Source organism: Plectropomus leopardus, chromosome 3, assembly GCF_026936395.1.
Source record: "Plectropomus leopardus strain MGB_pleo_1.0 chromosome 3, ASM2693639v1, whole genome shotgun sequence".
In the NCBI taxonomy this organism is placed as follows: domain Eukaryota; kingdom Metazoa; phylum Chordata; class Actinopteri; order Perciformes; family Serranidae; genus Plectropomus; species Plectropomus leopardus.
The window spans coordinates 29,986,547-30,002,664 of record NC_142178.1 but is presented as its reverse complement, the minus strand read 5'-3'; the positions used below and the strand labels follow the sequence as shown (position 1 = coordinate 30,002,664).

Genomic DNA, 16,118 nt, shown 5'->3' with positions numbered 1-16,118 from the left:
AAAGTATATTTTAATTAATAGGAAAAATTCTATGACAAGCAAAATTGGGCAGAGGTTGTCTTATATCAGCTCTTAATTGCTGATAACACTGGGATAAAGTTGGATGTTGAAGAAAGGGAATTATTATTCCATCAGTCATCTCAGGCAGTGATAGAGAGGCGTCTTACTTACAGAAACTGAAAAGTCCAAGCACTCATTATGTGGCTTCTATCACAGTGTTAAACTATTATATATTATATTACAGAATTAACAATTAGTTATTACCCAAATTGTGTCTTGTGAGGTCACAGTGACCTTTGACGACCAAAATCTAATCAGTCCATCCATCTGAGGACGTTTGTATATAATGAAATTCTCCTCAGGCGTTTATGGATGTCACATTCGCAAGAATAGGACAGACAGATGGATGAACTGATGGATGGAAAGACAGACGGATGGATGGATGGACTACCAGAGAACATAATGCCACAGGCCACAGATGTTGTTTTGAATGAAGTAAAAACTATTGCCGTCAAATAAATGTAGTAAAAAGCTAGAAAAATTAAAGAGTTGCTATATTTCTCATGGAAATTAAATAGAAGTATTAAGTAGCTTCAAAAGGATTATAAATACTAAGTAAAGTATAAGTAAATGACATTTAGGCCTGATTTCGACAGAGTACTGGTTTCTGTACCTCTGCACATACTGTTACTGATTTAAAGTTTCTATTATTAACAGAAGTGTAGATTTTGGGGTGACATAGGGGTCACATCACGCAAAAGTAGTGACTCTCAGTAGAGACTTTTATTTGGACAAATCGAAAGACATTTACACCATAAATTGATGCAGAAAAGGTACAGATTGATGCAAAAATCCAGAAGAATTTAGGAAACTAAGTGTCAGATGCTCAAAAACCCCCAATGTTGAAATGAAACCTTGGTTGTTGATTATAAACCATGACAGAGATTCTAACTCAGCACATATAAAGGACCTCTGTGGAGTTTTTGACCACTAGTGGTGCTAGAGAGCAATGTTTTCTTTAGCAGTGTGTAGTTTGTAGCCCGCACATGCCTCAGGATCCACATTTACAACACAACATACATTGCTGCCGCTGGCTTCACACTGTTCTCCTGATTGGCAGTTGCTATTTTTAACACGCTGGGAAACACAGCAAAGTGCCAACAGGCCAAGAAAGAAGTCCACAAGCTAGAAAACATGGATGAAAGAATTACAAAAAAATCCCAACTTTTTGCTAGTGTTTCCTAATGAAGGAAATACATTCAACCATTCATGACCTCAAGGATACAAACAATGTTTTTTTTAATTAATTTATTCATTAAATTACTCTCAGGGACAGTGCACATTGATCAACATCACTGTAAATGTGATGTGTGTTCGCCAAAGGGCTAATTTTCAGCTGTTGTCCCTCCTCGGCCTGATGTTGTGTTGGCCATTAAAACAGCAAATAAAGCCCAAGACAAAATTAGAACAGGAGAAATAAAAACATAAAAAGCAAAACATGATAAAAAGCTTAGAGAGGTAAGGGAGCAGCATGCAAAGTAGGACACGTAAAAAGCGCACAATAATACAAAACTTTGTTAAGCAAACAATCAACACAAAGAGTTTAAACATTGCAACATGAAGTCACATTTCAAAAGACAAAGCATAAGCAGATGATCAGAACAAACAATAAAATGACGACAATTACAGAGGACAGATCAAATCAAAAGGGATATAACTTTAGTGTGTTAAAAAAAACACAACTAAACCCCAAATCATTACAATGCAGAAAAGATATTACAAATGAAAAGGTCTGCCCATGACCTCTTAAAGCTTTCAACTTCATCATTAACCCAAGCTAACATGTGTTCATATGACACAATTTCTGACATAGCTTCCCTCCATTTTTCAAAATCTGCAGGGGGTTTGTATTTGTTTTCCAAAATCTGAGGATCACTCAAGCAGCTGTGAAGAACCCTACTTTTATCACAACAAAGTCATATTTTGATACATTTGGCACTTCTGTTCGGTCCCCCATAAGGCATATCCTTGGTGATTTAGGTATCGTCGTACCTAACCACTTCTCTATGTGACCCACAACTTCTAGGTTTACATTCCCAGATTGCATGTAGAAATGTTCCTGTTTCTGTCTGATATTTCCAACATAAATTATTAGCCAGTAGACCCATGATGTCATGTAGTTTTGTAGGCTGCATCAGGTTTTGACTCTCTGCCATAGTTTGGACTCCAACTCTGCCAACTCATGAAGTAAACAATGCAACTCTCCCCAGAAAGCACGGTTTTGCCTATTCAGTATCATAATAATATCATATCCAGCTGACTGCACGTCCATATCCCCGGTATGGCACTTTTTTGTCAAAAAGACACAGCATCATTTGAAGGTAAATACTCCCCGTTAATAATCATGGACATCATGCAGGCTTTTGACTGCAGTATTGTGTAACCGTAAGGCAGAAATGCTCTGATGTAAACAACAGCATTCTTATAAAACCTGCTCCATTTTAGCACTGAGGTAGCTTTAGCCTTTGGCCAAGGCACTTTATTGTCGCTGTCAAACCAAAGTCATTGCCCTGTGGCAGAGGAACACTGGGGTAAGAAAAGGCTTCCTGTCTGCGCTCTCTCCAGTAACAACAAAAAGGAGGACAGTAAGGCTAAAAAAAAAAAAATAGAAAAGCTCCTACTTTGAAATGAAAAACGCTGCTGTTACTCGATAAAAGAGGCAAATGTTTGAAAGATAAGTCGATCTGAATGCTGAGGTTGTAATTTCCCTCATAAATATTTAATGAAGATCAGGGATCATTCACCCAGAGTTGTAGACGATGAAACACAATACTGTAATTGTGTGTAACAGTAGAAAAGGCAAAGTTAGCCAGGAGACAATCACACAAAAACATACACAAACCTGCAAAAAAGGCAAACACAGACACACAAATACAAGCAAAGAGCAAAGAGGCACGGTGAGTCTTAACCCTCCGGCCTTTCAGGACAACAAACAAACACTCTGCTAATCATTTATTTCCACATACATCACTCAGTGTCGCCTGTGGGACAGCCTGGAGTTGGTCTTGAGGGTGTGTCTGCCTGGCAGCGGGCCAGGACAACATGAGAGAGGCATAGAAAAAAAAAAAGATGAGTGAAGATGCAGGAGTGGATGCGTACCTCACTGAGAACTCCTCCGTGTGTTCTGGATGCTGCTGCTGCTGCTCCAGAGCGGCTGGGCCCCACCAGGCCGGGGAGTGGATTTGACGTGGCCCCCAGGCCATGGTGTCTCTCGCCCAGGCCGGGGAGTCTGCCCTGGTCGCACTGCGCTCTGATTCGGTCGAGGAGCTGGGTGAGCTCCATCCCTGTGCCATCCTCCTCCTCCCCTCTTGCTGCTGTGGCCGTTGCTAACAGAGCATCGCAGGAGCCGGCCCGCTGCAGCTGCAGAGCCCGGGCTGCCTGCAAACAGCCAACCAGATGGAGCAGGAGGGGGAGGGAGGGAGAGAGAGAACGAGAGAGAGAGCGAGAGAGAGAGAAAGACAGAGGAAGGATGACAAGAGAGTGATGTAAAGAGTGAGAGGAGAAGCACAAAACAAAGACAGAGATGAAACTTATTATATTTGAATCAATGCAAAGGAGAAAAAGAGGGCAAGAGTGATGTGTGTGTAAGAGTGTGTGTGGGCAGAGAGCTTTGTGAGTCCACGCAATGCAGAGGCAAGAGGAAAGATAACAGCCAGTTATTGAGATATACAGTACATGTGTGGACACGACATTTGAGGTGAGGGTGCATTAGTCAGCAGGAATGAGCAAATGAAGAGGAGGAGGGAGAAAGGAGGCAGAGAGGAGGGGTGGATGAGGTCAGAGTGAAGGCACGAAGAATTGTTAGATGGTGTGAAATGTAGCGAATACACACACACACACACACACACACACACACACACACACACACACACACACACACACACACACACACACACACACACGTGACAGGATGATAATTTCAGGATAGTGAAAGTACAACAATGTACATATAATATACCTGTTATAACAACAATACTAACTATGGAGTATAAAACACTACTTATCACTGTATCTACTCTTCTATTTCAACAAGTCATCCTGGTCAGCATCACAAAGTCCTCCCCCTAATAGAGTGCTCCAATGATAGATAATGGAGTGCACCAACCTGGAAGCTAATGTCGCCTGTGGGATTTTTCCATTGGATTTTGGATCATTGCATAAAATAAGCTCTGTGGCAAACAAACCTTTATGATACAATGGAGATTTTGTTCAGCAAGATTATCTCCACAAATGAACTCACTTTTATGCTTTCTGAAGCCTAAATGTAGCCACTAGAAGTAAAAAGCTGTTGCTTGGTTAAAACGAACTACCATGTCATGTCACCACCGCGACGAGGCTCTAAAGCCATGTGCGCTGTGGCTCAAAGTGACGATGTTCTGTAATTTTATTTAACCACGTATTAGCAACCACTTTTTTTAAGACACATAAAAGCCTCACATAAGAGCTTGTGAGTGTGGTGTTTACTGGTTGGTTTTATATTGTGGAACAAAACATGAAAGTCTCTTCAGCTTGTGTTAACCATAGAACTTTTTTCAGGCTTCTCCCCAAAAAAACATTCAAGAAACCCATTGACTTTGAGATGAGGAACCGGAGATGCTGACAGGAACAGTGAAACAGGCAGGCAGATGAGTTAGAAAGATAAAAAAGAAACAGATGTAAATCATTTGCAGGCAGTACATTTATTGACCTCAAATTCCTGGTTCATCTCCTGCAGCTCGGTCATGGAGTGGCGAAGGTCTGCCTGCAGCGCCACGCTGTTCTGATCCACCTTCCTCTTTGACTCCCTGAGCAGAGCCACCTGTTGCTCCAGACGCCTGGTGTTCACCTCCTCCGTCTCACACCTGTGATTTCAACAGACAAAGCTTTTCATTCAGTGTTAATCATTTAACCATGGAATACATTAATTACACGAAAACACTATAGAAATACAGAGAAAACACATTTATTTAAACAGAGTGCAGCAGAGCAAAGTCAAGGGGAAAGTTTTTATTTCCATGAAATATTGACACATTCCTCAGTGTTGCCAAAGACCCTGTTAAAGGGGAGACAATGCAGATGTAGAGGGTAAAAACATTTTAACTAATAGATAGTATTACACTCATTAACATAATTATTTTTTTCATTGAAAAGTTTGCCTAAATTATATGCTTAACTATGCATATGAGTCACGACCTAAGTCGTGCGACCTAAGTCGACCTAAGTGCAAATTTACATACATTTCCAGGACAGATATCTGGACTTTAAAGCCAATTTCAAAATATGTGTTTCATTTTGTTGACACATTAGAGTCAAAGGTTTTTACAAAGGGAGTTTCCTCTTGATAAAATTAGTAAAGTAATAAAATTTCCTTTTATTACTCCATAAATCAGAAAGTGTTGTTAACAGCCATAAAAATAGAAAAATAAACTAAAAGAATTTGCCATGTTCATAGTATTAAAAATCAGGCTATGAATGATATACTGTATAAACTAAACCCCTCTATAAAAATACACAGAATATCATTGGGAATAAGTTTGCATTAAGTTGGTTAATGCATGTGCTACTGATGTGGAGATTTCTGGCTCAAAGCATGAAAGAAATTAACTTAGAGAAAATTACCTTTATAAATATATACTGTAAAATTCAATACATTTTTAGGGGAAAAAATAGGACAATACAGGTGAATAGGCTAAAAAAAGTTTAACTAACACATATCACCATGACACCAGTTGATCAATTACATTAAGACAATTATTTTTTCTATTACAGGTTTTCTGAAATTTAACGTTTAAATATTAAAATTATGCATTGTCTAAGGCTTTTTGCACACATTTCCAGAACAGGAATCTAAACTAAAATAAAATCCTAAATGTGAATTTGACATTTTCTTTCCACTTGTCTGAAAGAAGACATCGTATGGAAGCAAAGTAGCCCAAAACTTTCATCCTGTAGTGTCTCTCCTTAACTTCTTTAAAAGTGGATTTCAGACAACAGCTACTGAGTATCCACTAAGGGGTTAAAGATTTGTGATTTAGAGCTCCTTTGTGGTGCATGACAATGACGGAGGATGTTGTGAAAATCATAACTACAAGTAAAAAGACCTTGACATGATTTAACTGTGTCATAAACAGAGTCCAGAGTCTCACAGACACTCAGCCGGTCAGGAGACACGTCAGGTGGAGCTATAAATAGAACAGGTGTATTTATTTCAAGCTGCAGCGTATCGCCACTGTCCTTCAGGGGTTAATGGCTGACAGTGGAGGGATGGTGTTGTGTGTTTCTGTGTGTGTGTGTGTGTGTGTGTGTGTGTGTGTGTGTGTGTGTGTTGGGGGTGGTGGGGGGGCTCGGTGTCACTCTGCATCAATACATAAGTGAAAGTGCCGACGCGGCACAAAGCCCGGCCTGGATTTGTATGCAGGTTGGCTCACAGGAGCGGGAACTGGCCTGAGTTAGATAACAGAGGGATGGAAAAGCATTGCAGCAGGATGAAAACAGGACGTCTTTGGTCGTTCTTCCACAGCCATAATTAGTGGGTACATACATGAATTGTATAAATGTGCGTAACATGTTAATGCGTCCTGACTAATATTCTCATCAATAAGCCCTGGGCTGTATTGATTGAGGGAGAGGAGCGTTAGAGCTTTCAGGAAAACTGCAGCCAAATACAGCTGACCTGGCCTGGATGGCAGCAGCTCTGGACTTCATGCTGTCAGACTGTAATGCCAGCTGGGCATTCTCCATCAGCAGGTTACCAACCTGTCAAAAACAAAAAGATACAATAACATAAGATTAGAAGGAAAGTGCAAACAATATGCAGTTCTACAGCTGAGCTAAAGTCTACTAAAACAGAGAACTTTTCAAGGTTTAAATATTTCTAGCTTTTACAAGTACTATTTCTTTACATCAGTACATGTAGATTGTGTCAGTTGAAATTTGATCTCAAAATGGATTTTACAAGTTTTAAAACATCTTGCCAAAGGACTACAGTTGAAAATGAGCCTGATGGCAAACACTGGCACATTCACAGAAATGTTAATTAATGTGTGTTGTCCTCATGAATAAAATAAATGAAAAAACGAAAAACTGATGTATGAAAAAAACTGGATACAGCGTTGGAGGTGGGGTCCCATTCATTAAAGTTGCTCAATGACACATGGAGCTAAAAATGTTCAACCTCCCAGGTGTAAAATTACTTGGATCCTCCGCATCGTTTGGCCCATAGTGCAGGCGCACAAGAGACTTCTGCCGGCTTCCAGTTTGATCAAATTGATCAAAACCTGATAGTGAAATGAGCCATTTTGTGGGGGTGGTAATGCTTGAAAAATGCATCTACTGATTTACAAAAACCTGTTTCACAATTCCAGTTTATAAGGATAAACTCATTTAGCGGCCAAATGACATCATGTGACAGAGCTGGAAGTTGTAATTCCCTGCTTTGGCCACTATGTCAAACTGAAAGCCAAGTGCTGTTCCTGGGGGCTCCGTCGAGACCCTTTAAATGCATTACATCTTATTTTGGTAATTGAGTGCATTAATGTGACAATAATAAACAAGCTAACCACAAACCAATGCAAAATTGCTAAGTCCTATTCATTATATTTGGTGTCTTTTTGTTTTATTCTGAATAAAACATTTAATACTAGTTTAATATGCTATGATGATTATTTGCTATAGTGACGGCAGCGCATGTAGATACAGCAGCCTGTAGCTCTTCAAATCCTTGCTACGTTTTTGATATATTTCGCTAAATTTTTCTATTTTTCCGAGTACATGGCCCCTTCTGCTGAAGCATGACTTTTCTACGACAGAGAAGCACTTATCAACATCTGGAAAAGTTGTGTGGAGTCTGGACTGAATGCAGCAGACCGCGAGAGGATCCCCACCAACAGCATACGAAGAGCGGCCAGTCAGACCAGAGGGAAAAACAAAACCGAAAGCTCCAGATGAAAAGCAGGAGGAGAGCCGGCATCAGGGGGAGGCAGAACCGACTTGGACCGAGAGCTGTTCCTCTACCAAGCCTTCCTCTGGCTAATGTCCGGTCACAGGAGAATAAAATAACAAGTAACACACAAATCAGAGTTGTGCACAGTGTTTATCTATCAGTGTGTACATAATGTATACATACTGTAAATGGAATAAAACCAACATCTAACTTCAACACAGCCAACAAATGACTGAATTTATTTGTTTAGCAATACCAGTGACTACTATGTTCAGAGACTTGTGTAAAAATTCTCCAAAAATGAACATTTTTATTGAATTTCAATTGACTCTCCCTGTTCATTTGCACAAGAAGGTGTCACCTTTACTCTTATCACCCACACAAAGATGATAACACACCTTATTTCCACTTGTTGAGTCCAACACTTTCAGACACACACCCATGTTGAATGGAAGCCAAAGATATCCTGGAATATTCCACAACATTAAACCATCAACACACCCATTATGTGGATTTTTGAGTGCACCACCCCATTCTTGAGCCCAAGTGAGATGACTGAATCAACACAGTGACAAGATACTTAGTCTTACGAGCTAAGTGGCCTTCATTAAGTCTCTTCTGTAAATCAGAGAATATAAAGCTGTTCTTAGGAGGATAAATATAAAGTAATCCTATATGTTGTCATGGAAGCATCCCCTGGATCACCGAACAATGCAAAGTTTGCTCTGTTGTCCGTCACAGTCATGGGAACATCAGCCAAACTCTGGAGACGAGCTGGGTGACGTGGCGCTCAGCAAGAAAATGAGAGCCATTAAAATGTCTGTCAGTGACACTGACTCATGCACAATGTGACGCAAACACCAGGGAGCAGTTAAAAACTGTTAAGTCAGGTCATGTGAGATCACCATACCGGTAAATAACACTTAAGACTTGATATGGAATTACACACCAGGACTGAAAGCGTGCTCTTTCCAAGTAAACGCATTGATGTCAGTTCAAAAGAAAAATTTAGGTGAAGCGACACTGATGACACGCTCTGTGTTTGCCTCCCTGCACAGAAAAAATTAGCTGGCTGGCAAGGACGTAGTTTAATGCTGCAGACTCACTGCGTGATCTAAATGCTGAGAGGGGCAAAAACTGGGGCATTGCACACATGCAGGTGTTGTATTGAAGTCTGTTTCTCTGTCAAATAGTGTTTTCCTCCTGTTAAAATTATGTTTCCCCTGGCACCAACAAGAGAAATTCTCACTTGACATTAGTAGAAGTGTGTGTGTTTCAGTGCACAGAGTGGACTTGTGGAATGGGTTGGGCGACAGGTCAACAAACTATACAAAAAGATATTTTTGGCAGGTATATAGATGAGGAAAGCAGTGTCAGGAGTGTTTCTGTTTATTTTGTAACAATAGTGGATATCTGGATTGTAAATAAACCTGGGATAGTCATTTATGTATTTAATTTGGTGGCAAGTAAACTAGGGATGGTTGTTTGTGTACTAGATAAAGAAATAATAAATAAATATGGGAATTTGTTGAAATAATATATGAGTTAAAATTAAAAAAAATGAGAAAGGGGTAGGAATATACTTTTAGAATTTACTTCTACCTACTCCTTTTCAGACACTGTACTTTTGTTAGTTTGTTTATAATATGTTGTCATTTTTGGTTTGAAATAAAGTCACTCATTCATTCTAAAAAAAATTTAAGACCCATTCAATCTGAATTTTGGACACTTTAATACTTTTTAATGCCTTTTATTTGTTAATGTGTATTTAAGACATTTTAAGTGCTTTAAAGGAACACTGTGTAGGATTTAGTGTCATCTAGCAGTAAGGATTGCTGATTCCTGACTTTATCTGTTTGTTTTTTTATCATGTGTGGTAAGTGTTTTTTAAGTGTGAGGTATTTGTCCTGTTTGTACCTGCCCAGGAACTTCAGATGTAATTTAGCTAATAGCTAAATCTGGCATGAATCATCTCTTCTCATTTTGAGATCAATGTTTTTTTACGCATGTTCCTTGTTTGAATAAAGACATGACAAAAAAGATAAAAAGGAAAAAAAACTGCAATCTGCTGAAACTTCTCCTGGTTAGATATCTTTTAAGTGTTCACTGCTCAGGAGATTTTCACCAGGAGCTGAATAATCCACAGAGGTCTTTTTTTCTCCAAAACAAACAAACCCTGTTATTAAACCTGGTAAAAACACTGAATGGAGCTGTTTCACATTACAAATCAGTGTTTCTACAATACTGCTCGGCATGTCACAGATGGCCCGCTAACACAGCACCTGCTAAGGTCAGCTCACCTTTGTTTTCTGATCATTTAAGATCCAGATGTTCAGGAGGTTTTGACCAGGAGCAAAATTATCTTTAGGGGTCTCCTTCTCTCCAAACAAACAGTGATTTAGACCACTTAAAACACTGATGTAAGCAGACTGACGTCAAAATCAGTCTTATTATGACGCTGCTCTTTGCAGAGTGGTTGCTAGCTGCAGTGGACGACATGAAAACATGAATGGACCTTTCTAGAGCCAGTGTTTAGTTTGTCCATTCTGGGCTACTGTAGAAATATGGCGCTGCAGCATGGCGACATCCATGGACAAGGCCTCCCTCCCTGTTTTTATATAAACGGCTCATTCTAAGGTAACAAAAAAATTACGATTCCCATTTTCAGGTCATTATACACTACAGAAAAAAAGTATTATATTATTTTTCATTTTTGCCAATATATCCCCCTAAATCATACATACTGGACCTAAAAGCCAATATCGTTCTTATTTGCTACAAGGAAAACTTCAGTCAAGTAGATATCTTTCCTCATCACACCTTTAATGTTCCCGAGATACATCATAGAGCAGGTATTTGGGATTTCACATCCAAAAATATTTTTCAACAACTGTATTAACATTATCTCAGTATTACGGGATCTTTGTATAGGTCAAGCCTCCATGATTTAGAACATTTCAAGACTTTTTAAGGAGCCACGGTTCCTCTGTTGTGGGTTGTGAGAAATCATTTTTGATCCTTCAAAGACTGATCTACTGTATTTGACCTGTTTTTAAACATCACTAATGAGTATTTTGTTGCTCTTGGTTTAGAAGTATTTTCTCAGAAGGTAATTTTTTACATAATTATGAGAGATTTCTTTTAGTTTGATGCCAAATGAGTTTTATCTAGTTGGTTTTGAAAATGTTTTTACGTAAAAAGATAAGAGGGTGCTGTTTCTGAAGGTGTGAAAACATGAAGTTTACCAATAATCAACAGCAATTTTATAACTTTCATAGCCTAAAATGCATGCTTAACCATCACACATTGTCAGTCCCTCTATCAACAACTTTGCGAGTGTTCAAAGGGTTAATGTTACATGCTGGTTTACATCAATGTAATGTAACACCACCAGCACGGAGGTGGCTGTCTTCAAACCGGACCTGCCACTGTCCTTAAGCCACTTTGCCCAGCCTTTAAGTGAACATGCATTTGAGACTGTTCACATGATGTTGCATGCAGCTGTCAGCAACACTAGTAATCCGCCGTGTCTCTGTTTTGACTGCAGTCATTGCTGTCTGATTATACACACCTGCTCCTGTTGTCTGCCAGCCAATATGGCCTTGAGCCGATGTAATGGAGTATAATCATTAAACAACACTGTCATATCTTTGTCTGGCAAACAGCTGTGCAATATGCAACACTTTTTAATAGTCTAAGCGATTCCAAATAATCATCTAACAGCTTAAAATCTCTCCACACAAACAGAGTCTAACCTGGGCACGGAGCTCCTTGACAGTCTGTTCCTGCTGGGACCAATCCCGAGAGCGGGAGGTGCTCCTGACGCCCCATTCGGCTATCTGAGCCTCCAGCCGCTGGTTAGCCTCCTGCAGCCTGTTCACCTGCTCCAGGAAGCCCTTTAAGCGGGCATTTAGACCCCACATGGTGTGACTGGAGTCCTGCAGCAAGTCCATGGAGACCTGAGAGAGCGCACACCTAGATGTTTACAGGCTCACACAACGAGGCGCTGACATTTCCATACAGTCAAATGACATGGCCGGTAGTGCCTGCGATGGCTAAAACATTCAGATAGGACGCGACTGACGGACTTCTGTTTCTTGCAGGATGCATACACAGTCATACAAAGCTACTATAACTTTAACAGCAAACACTCCACCATCTGTTTCCGATCACACGCTGCCAAGGCGTTAACTAGGTAAATGTTTACCCAGTGATACTCACCTGAGGCGACGTGGCCTTCCAGGAATAAGGCACAGAAACTGTAGTAACGAGGCAGTCTGTTCTCCTGGTCACACTGAGCTGATCCACCACTCCCCACAGCTTAGCCACATTCCTCTACAGCGATCTGGTCAACACTTTCTGCTTCCCACTGTGTCCCAGGTCATCAGCAGCAGGCCCCTGAGACAGAGCAGACAGGCTGCTGTTAACCTGCCGATATCACCGTTTACTTCTCAGATCGTAGTCTTCAGGTTCATCCACAACAGGGATGTTCCTCCCTGTCCCACCTCACCCCCCCCCAGGCAGCATGTGGGAGAGGGGAGAGCAGTGGGGGTAAGCACTGGACACTGTGCTTACATCACCAGCACTCTGGGGCCCTTTGTACTCTCTGATCCAGGATTACTGAGCCGCTTTCAAACAGGCAGCAACACAAGCTGTGGAGGGAATGTTCAGGGAGACACAGTGACAGGACCTGTGTGTGTGTGTGTGTGTGTGTGTGTGTGTGTGTGTGTGTGTGTGTGTGTGTGTGTGTGTGTGTGTGTGTGTGTGTGTGTATTTGAGTGGTGCTTTAATAAGAGGTTACCAATACATGTACTGTAATTACTGTGAAATATGTGTCCCTGTGCACTGTTCTGAAGTCAAGTAACACTTTGTGCAGAGTTACACTGTTTCTCAATAACAGTGTTGGCTGGTTTTAGATTAAAGTGAGCTTTTTTTTAAAAAATCTGTCTAGGCCAAAAGTTTCATCTTCTTAATATTATGATGTGCCCATCAATGTTTCCTTGGATACAATGGTGACAGATATTCCACAATTTTGTTTCAGCAAAGCAACATTATGTTTTTAGCGTGTGTATATATTTTCATAGCTTTCTTGTACCACCAACAGATGGCAGGATCACAGATATCATACTGTGCTGAAATTATTTTCGGCTTTAGTATAAGACGTATGTTTGATTAAGCTTGAGTGTGGTATTAAGATTTCACTGAATGTTAAAAGGCCAATCAGTGATCCAAATGTAAACAAATGGAAAAAGACTGTAACGTGGCATTGATCTCCAATTGACTGGCATTCAATGCAGAGAATAACACAAGGCTATACAACAACGGTATGTATTAACTCTTTCTGACAATAATGTCAGACTGTAGCTTGCTAAACAGTGGCCACTGTGGCTTTAGGTGGAAATCACAGGCTAAATGCTAAAATATAGCATAATGGCCATGCCATGCCAAAAAATGTCACAACAAAGTGTATTTGTGCATCTTTGGGAAAAACCTGTGCTAGAAGCTTGATAACGTAAAGAACTCGCAAAGCTTATTGGTGACCAGATGAAACCATGCGAATAGCTTTCCACACTAACAACTTTGCAAACTGTCATAAAGCCAGCTGACAGTTTATTAAAGAGATGTTTTAGTGCCACTGATTGCTGTCTCATCACTGTCTGCATACCAGTCCTCTTTCGTGAAGTAGATCATTATCCTCCTGAGGAGGTTCAATAAAAGTGGATGATGCAACACAGCTCATAAAAGCTTCCTCCAGCTTCCTCTCACCACAAAGGTCACCAGCAGCAGTTTGCTATTGGTCACAACACAAATCTGTTGTCCACCAAAACTTGTCACAAAAATTTACTGCTGAAAAATGTAAGCTTTTTAAATGCTGGTTTGACATGAGTGTTGTTAACTTCACAACAATATTCATCTGGAGTTGGCTAACATTAGCCAACCGTAGCCACCTTATGCTACTAGTTTTACAAGACCAAGAAAAAAACTGAAGCTGCATACACACACACACCAAAAAACAAAGCAAAATAAAAAGAACTGAATTACCACCTTGCATATTTATGCCTCCACAAGCAGTCAATTTACAGTTTACATGTCCGTTCAGAGACACATATGAAGCCATGACAGCAGACAAAGCTTCAGATATGGATGTTGTAACAAATAAGCGACAAATTCTAAAACATGGAAGCTTCATACACATTTTCAACCCAGCAGATGAAGATCGATTCAATCAGCAGAGTTTTTGAGATTAGTGTCACCAGTGTCTTCCCTTCTGTTCACAAGTTATGGGCTTGAATAATTACAACAAAAGTGTCTTTGAAGAATATTTTGACGTCAGACTGAAGTTGACCTTTGACCTTTTGGATATAAAATGTTATCACTTCGTCATTTTATCTTATTAGACATTTGTGTGAAAGTTTTTTTCACATAAATAGCGAATGAATTCGAAAAACGTCGCAATGACCTCCTCGACCTTTGATCACCAGTTTATCCATGAGTACAAGTGGACGTTTGTGCCAAATTTTAGGGAAACTCCCTCAAGGCATTCCCGAGTCATCAAGTTCATGAGAGCGGGAAAGATGGATGGACGGATGGACAGATGGACAGATGGACAGATGGACGGATGGACAGATGGATGACCCAAAACTATATTGCCTCTGGCCACGACTTTTGTTGACCCGCATGCATAAAAAAATGTGTACAAATTTAGCAATATTACCTCTTATTTCTTATGTGTTAAAAAAAATCATCTTTCAAAAGTCAAAGAGCATCAAAATAACGGCTTGCTCACATCACAAAAATGAATGAACTGTGAATGATGAAGACTTTTGATACAAGGTTTCACTGTTAGGAGATTCTCCCTTTTATAATGTGTTACTCTGTTCCTAATTCGTCTTCTAGGAGACGCTTTTGTAAATTTGCAAACAATGTATCTGAGGATTTGCTTATCAGACGACTTGAAGATGGTAAACAAGCCTGCCCTGCTGAGAGACAGGATGTGGGGATTATTAAAGGTAAGCGTTCACTTTTATCTGCTACAACCATTGTGCAAATATTGTCTCAGTCTCGTCTTTTATTCTTTGCGCAGAGAAAGGACAGACGAGGAGAAACCAGCTGACTTTCTCATGTGGTTTTGCTAACAGTTCGCCAAAGTTGTGGTTTCACTTATTTGTATGGTCTGAAAAAGAGCTGATTTACTGACAGAGAGAAACAGGAGAAAATGTCCATTATGAGACAGTAAAGCAGGGAAACGTGTGGGAAGAGGGAAATGTTGATGCAATTTTTAATTAAACACACACACATACACACAAAGCATGCTGACTAACCAAACAGTGCCAGACAGGACTGCTCGGACACTTACCATCATCACCCTCCCACAACCTCTCAGCGAGGTGGCCTGCTGTTGGCAAGAGGGCAGCGATGATGATGATTAACAAGGTTGTTAGTTAAAATCCTGGAAAAGTGACACTTGTCAGGGCGCTGCACGCAGCTCTAGTCTAAGTGTCTGGGACAAATGATGTCTGCTGTGACTACAAACAGGGAATGTCATCGAGCCGGTTTTTAGTTGTCATGTTGCTCCCACAAAGATCAAAGAAATCTCTCACTCTGTCGCACGCCATTTGGAAAAGGGTTTGGCAAGAGGAATCACGATACTGAGGGCTACATGGAAAAGCAGGTAGTGACTTGTTAGTAAGTTCAGAGCAGAGGTGAAGGCTGCAGAGGTGGACAATGCCTTCAAGAGGATGAAAACAAACAAGTCAGCCTCAGATTACGGGTTTAACAGTCTCATGCGCTCCCTCCTGTACCTGACCTTTGTGACCTTTCATTCCTCTGCCTCTGTTTCCCGCGAGGGTGGGCGCCAAGGAGCTCTTTGATCGTTTCTCATGTGACCACTCGTTTCTGTACAAGGGCCATTTTACTACAGCCGTTTGACGGAAAAAAGAAAAAGAAATACCCATTATGAAAACATGCTACACTTTGATCCATTCTCTGACATTTATAAAACAAACTCCATGCCAGAAGGTTTTGTCTGAACATGATATCATTACAAAAGCCTCTTGAGTTTTGGATTGGAAGGTATTGTGGTTTAAATCCAAAACCACAGGAGGGATTATGTCCACATAAACTGTTTAACAGACTG

General features: G+C 40.4%; 1 protein-coding gene across 3 annotated transcripts in view; it reads right to left on the bottom strand.

Annotated features, from left to right (window-relative positions):
- krt222 (keratin 222) overlaps window positions 1-16,118 on the bottom strand; it is a 37,182-nt gene that overhangs the window by 14,239 nt on the left and 6,825 nt on the right. The window contains exons 3-7 of one of the 3 annotated variants that reach the window (XM_042484366.2): window positions 12,203-12,379; window positions 11,737-11,940; window positions 6,713-6,795; window positions 4,748-4,901; window positions 3,160-3,438 (exon numbers count right to left, since the gene is read on the bottom strand). In XM_042484366.2, the coding sequence (XP_042340300.1) occupies window positions 3,160-3,438; window positions 4,748-4,901; window positions 6,713-6,795; window positions 11,737-11,934 (714 nt within the window). In that variant the 5' untranslated portion in view covers window positions 11,935-11,940; window positions 12,203-12,379. Of the gene's footprint in view, window positions 1-3,159; window positions 3,439-4,747; window positions 4,902-6,712; window positions 6,796-11,736; window positions 12,127-12,202; window positions 12,612-16,118 lie in introns of those variants that run through there. The other 2 variants (XM_088072759.1, XM_088072762.1) reach the window with 2 other exon arrangements.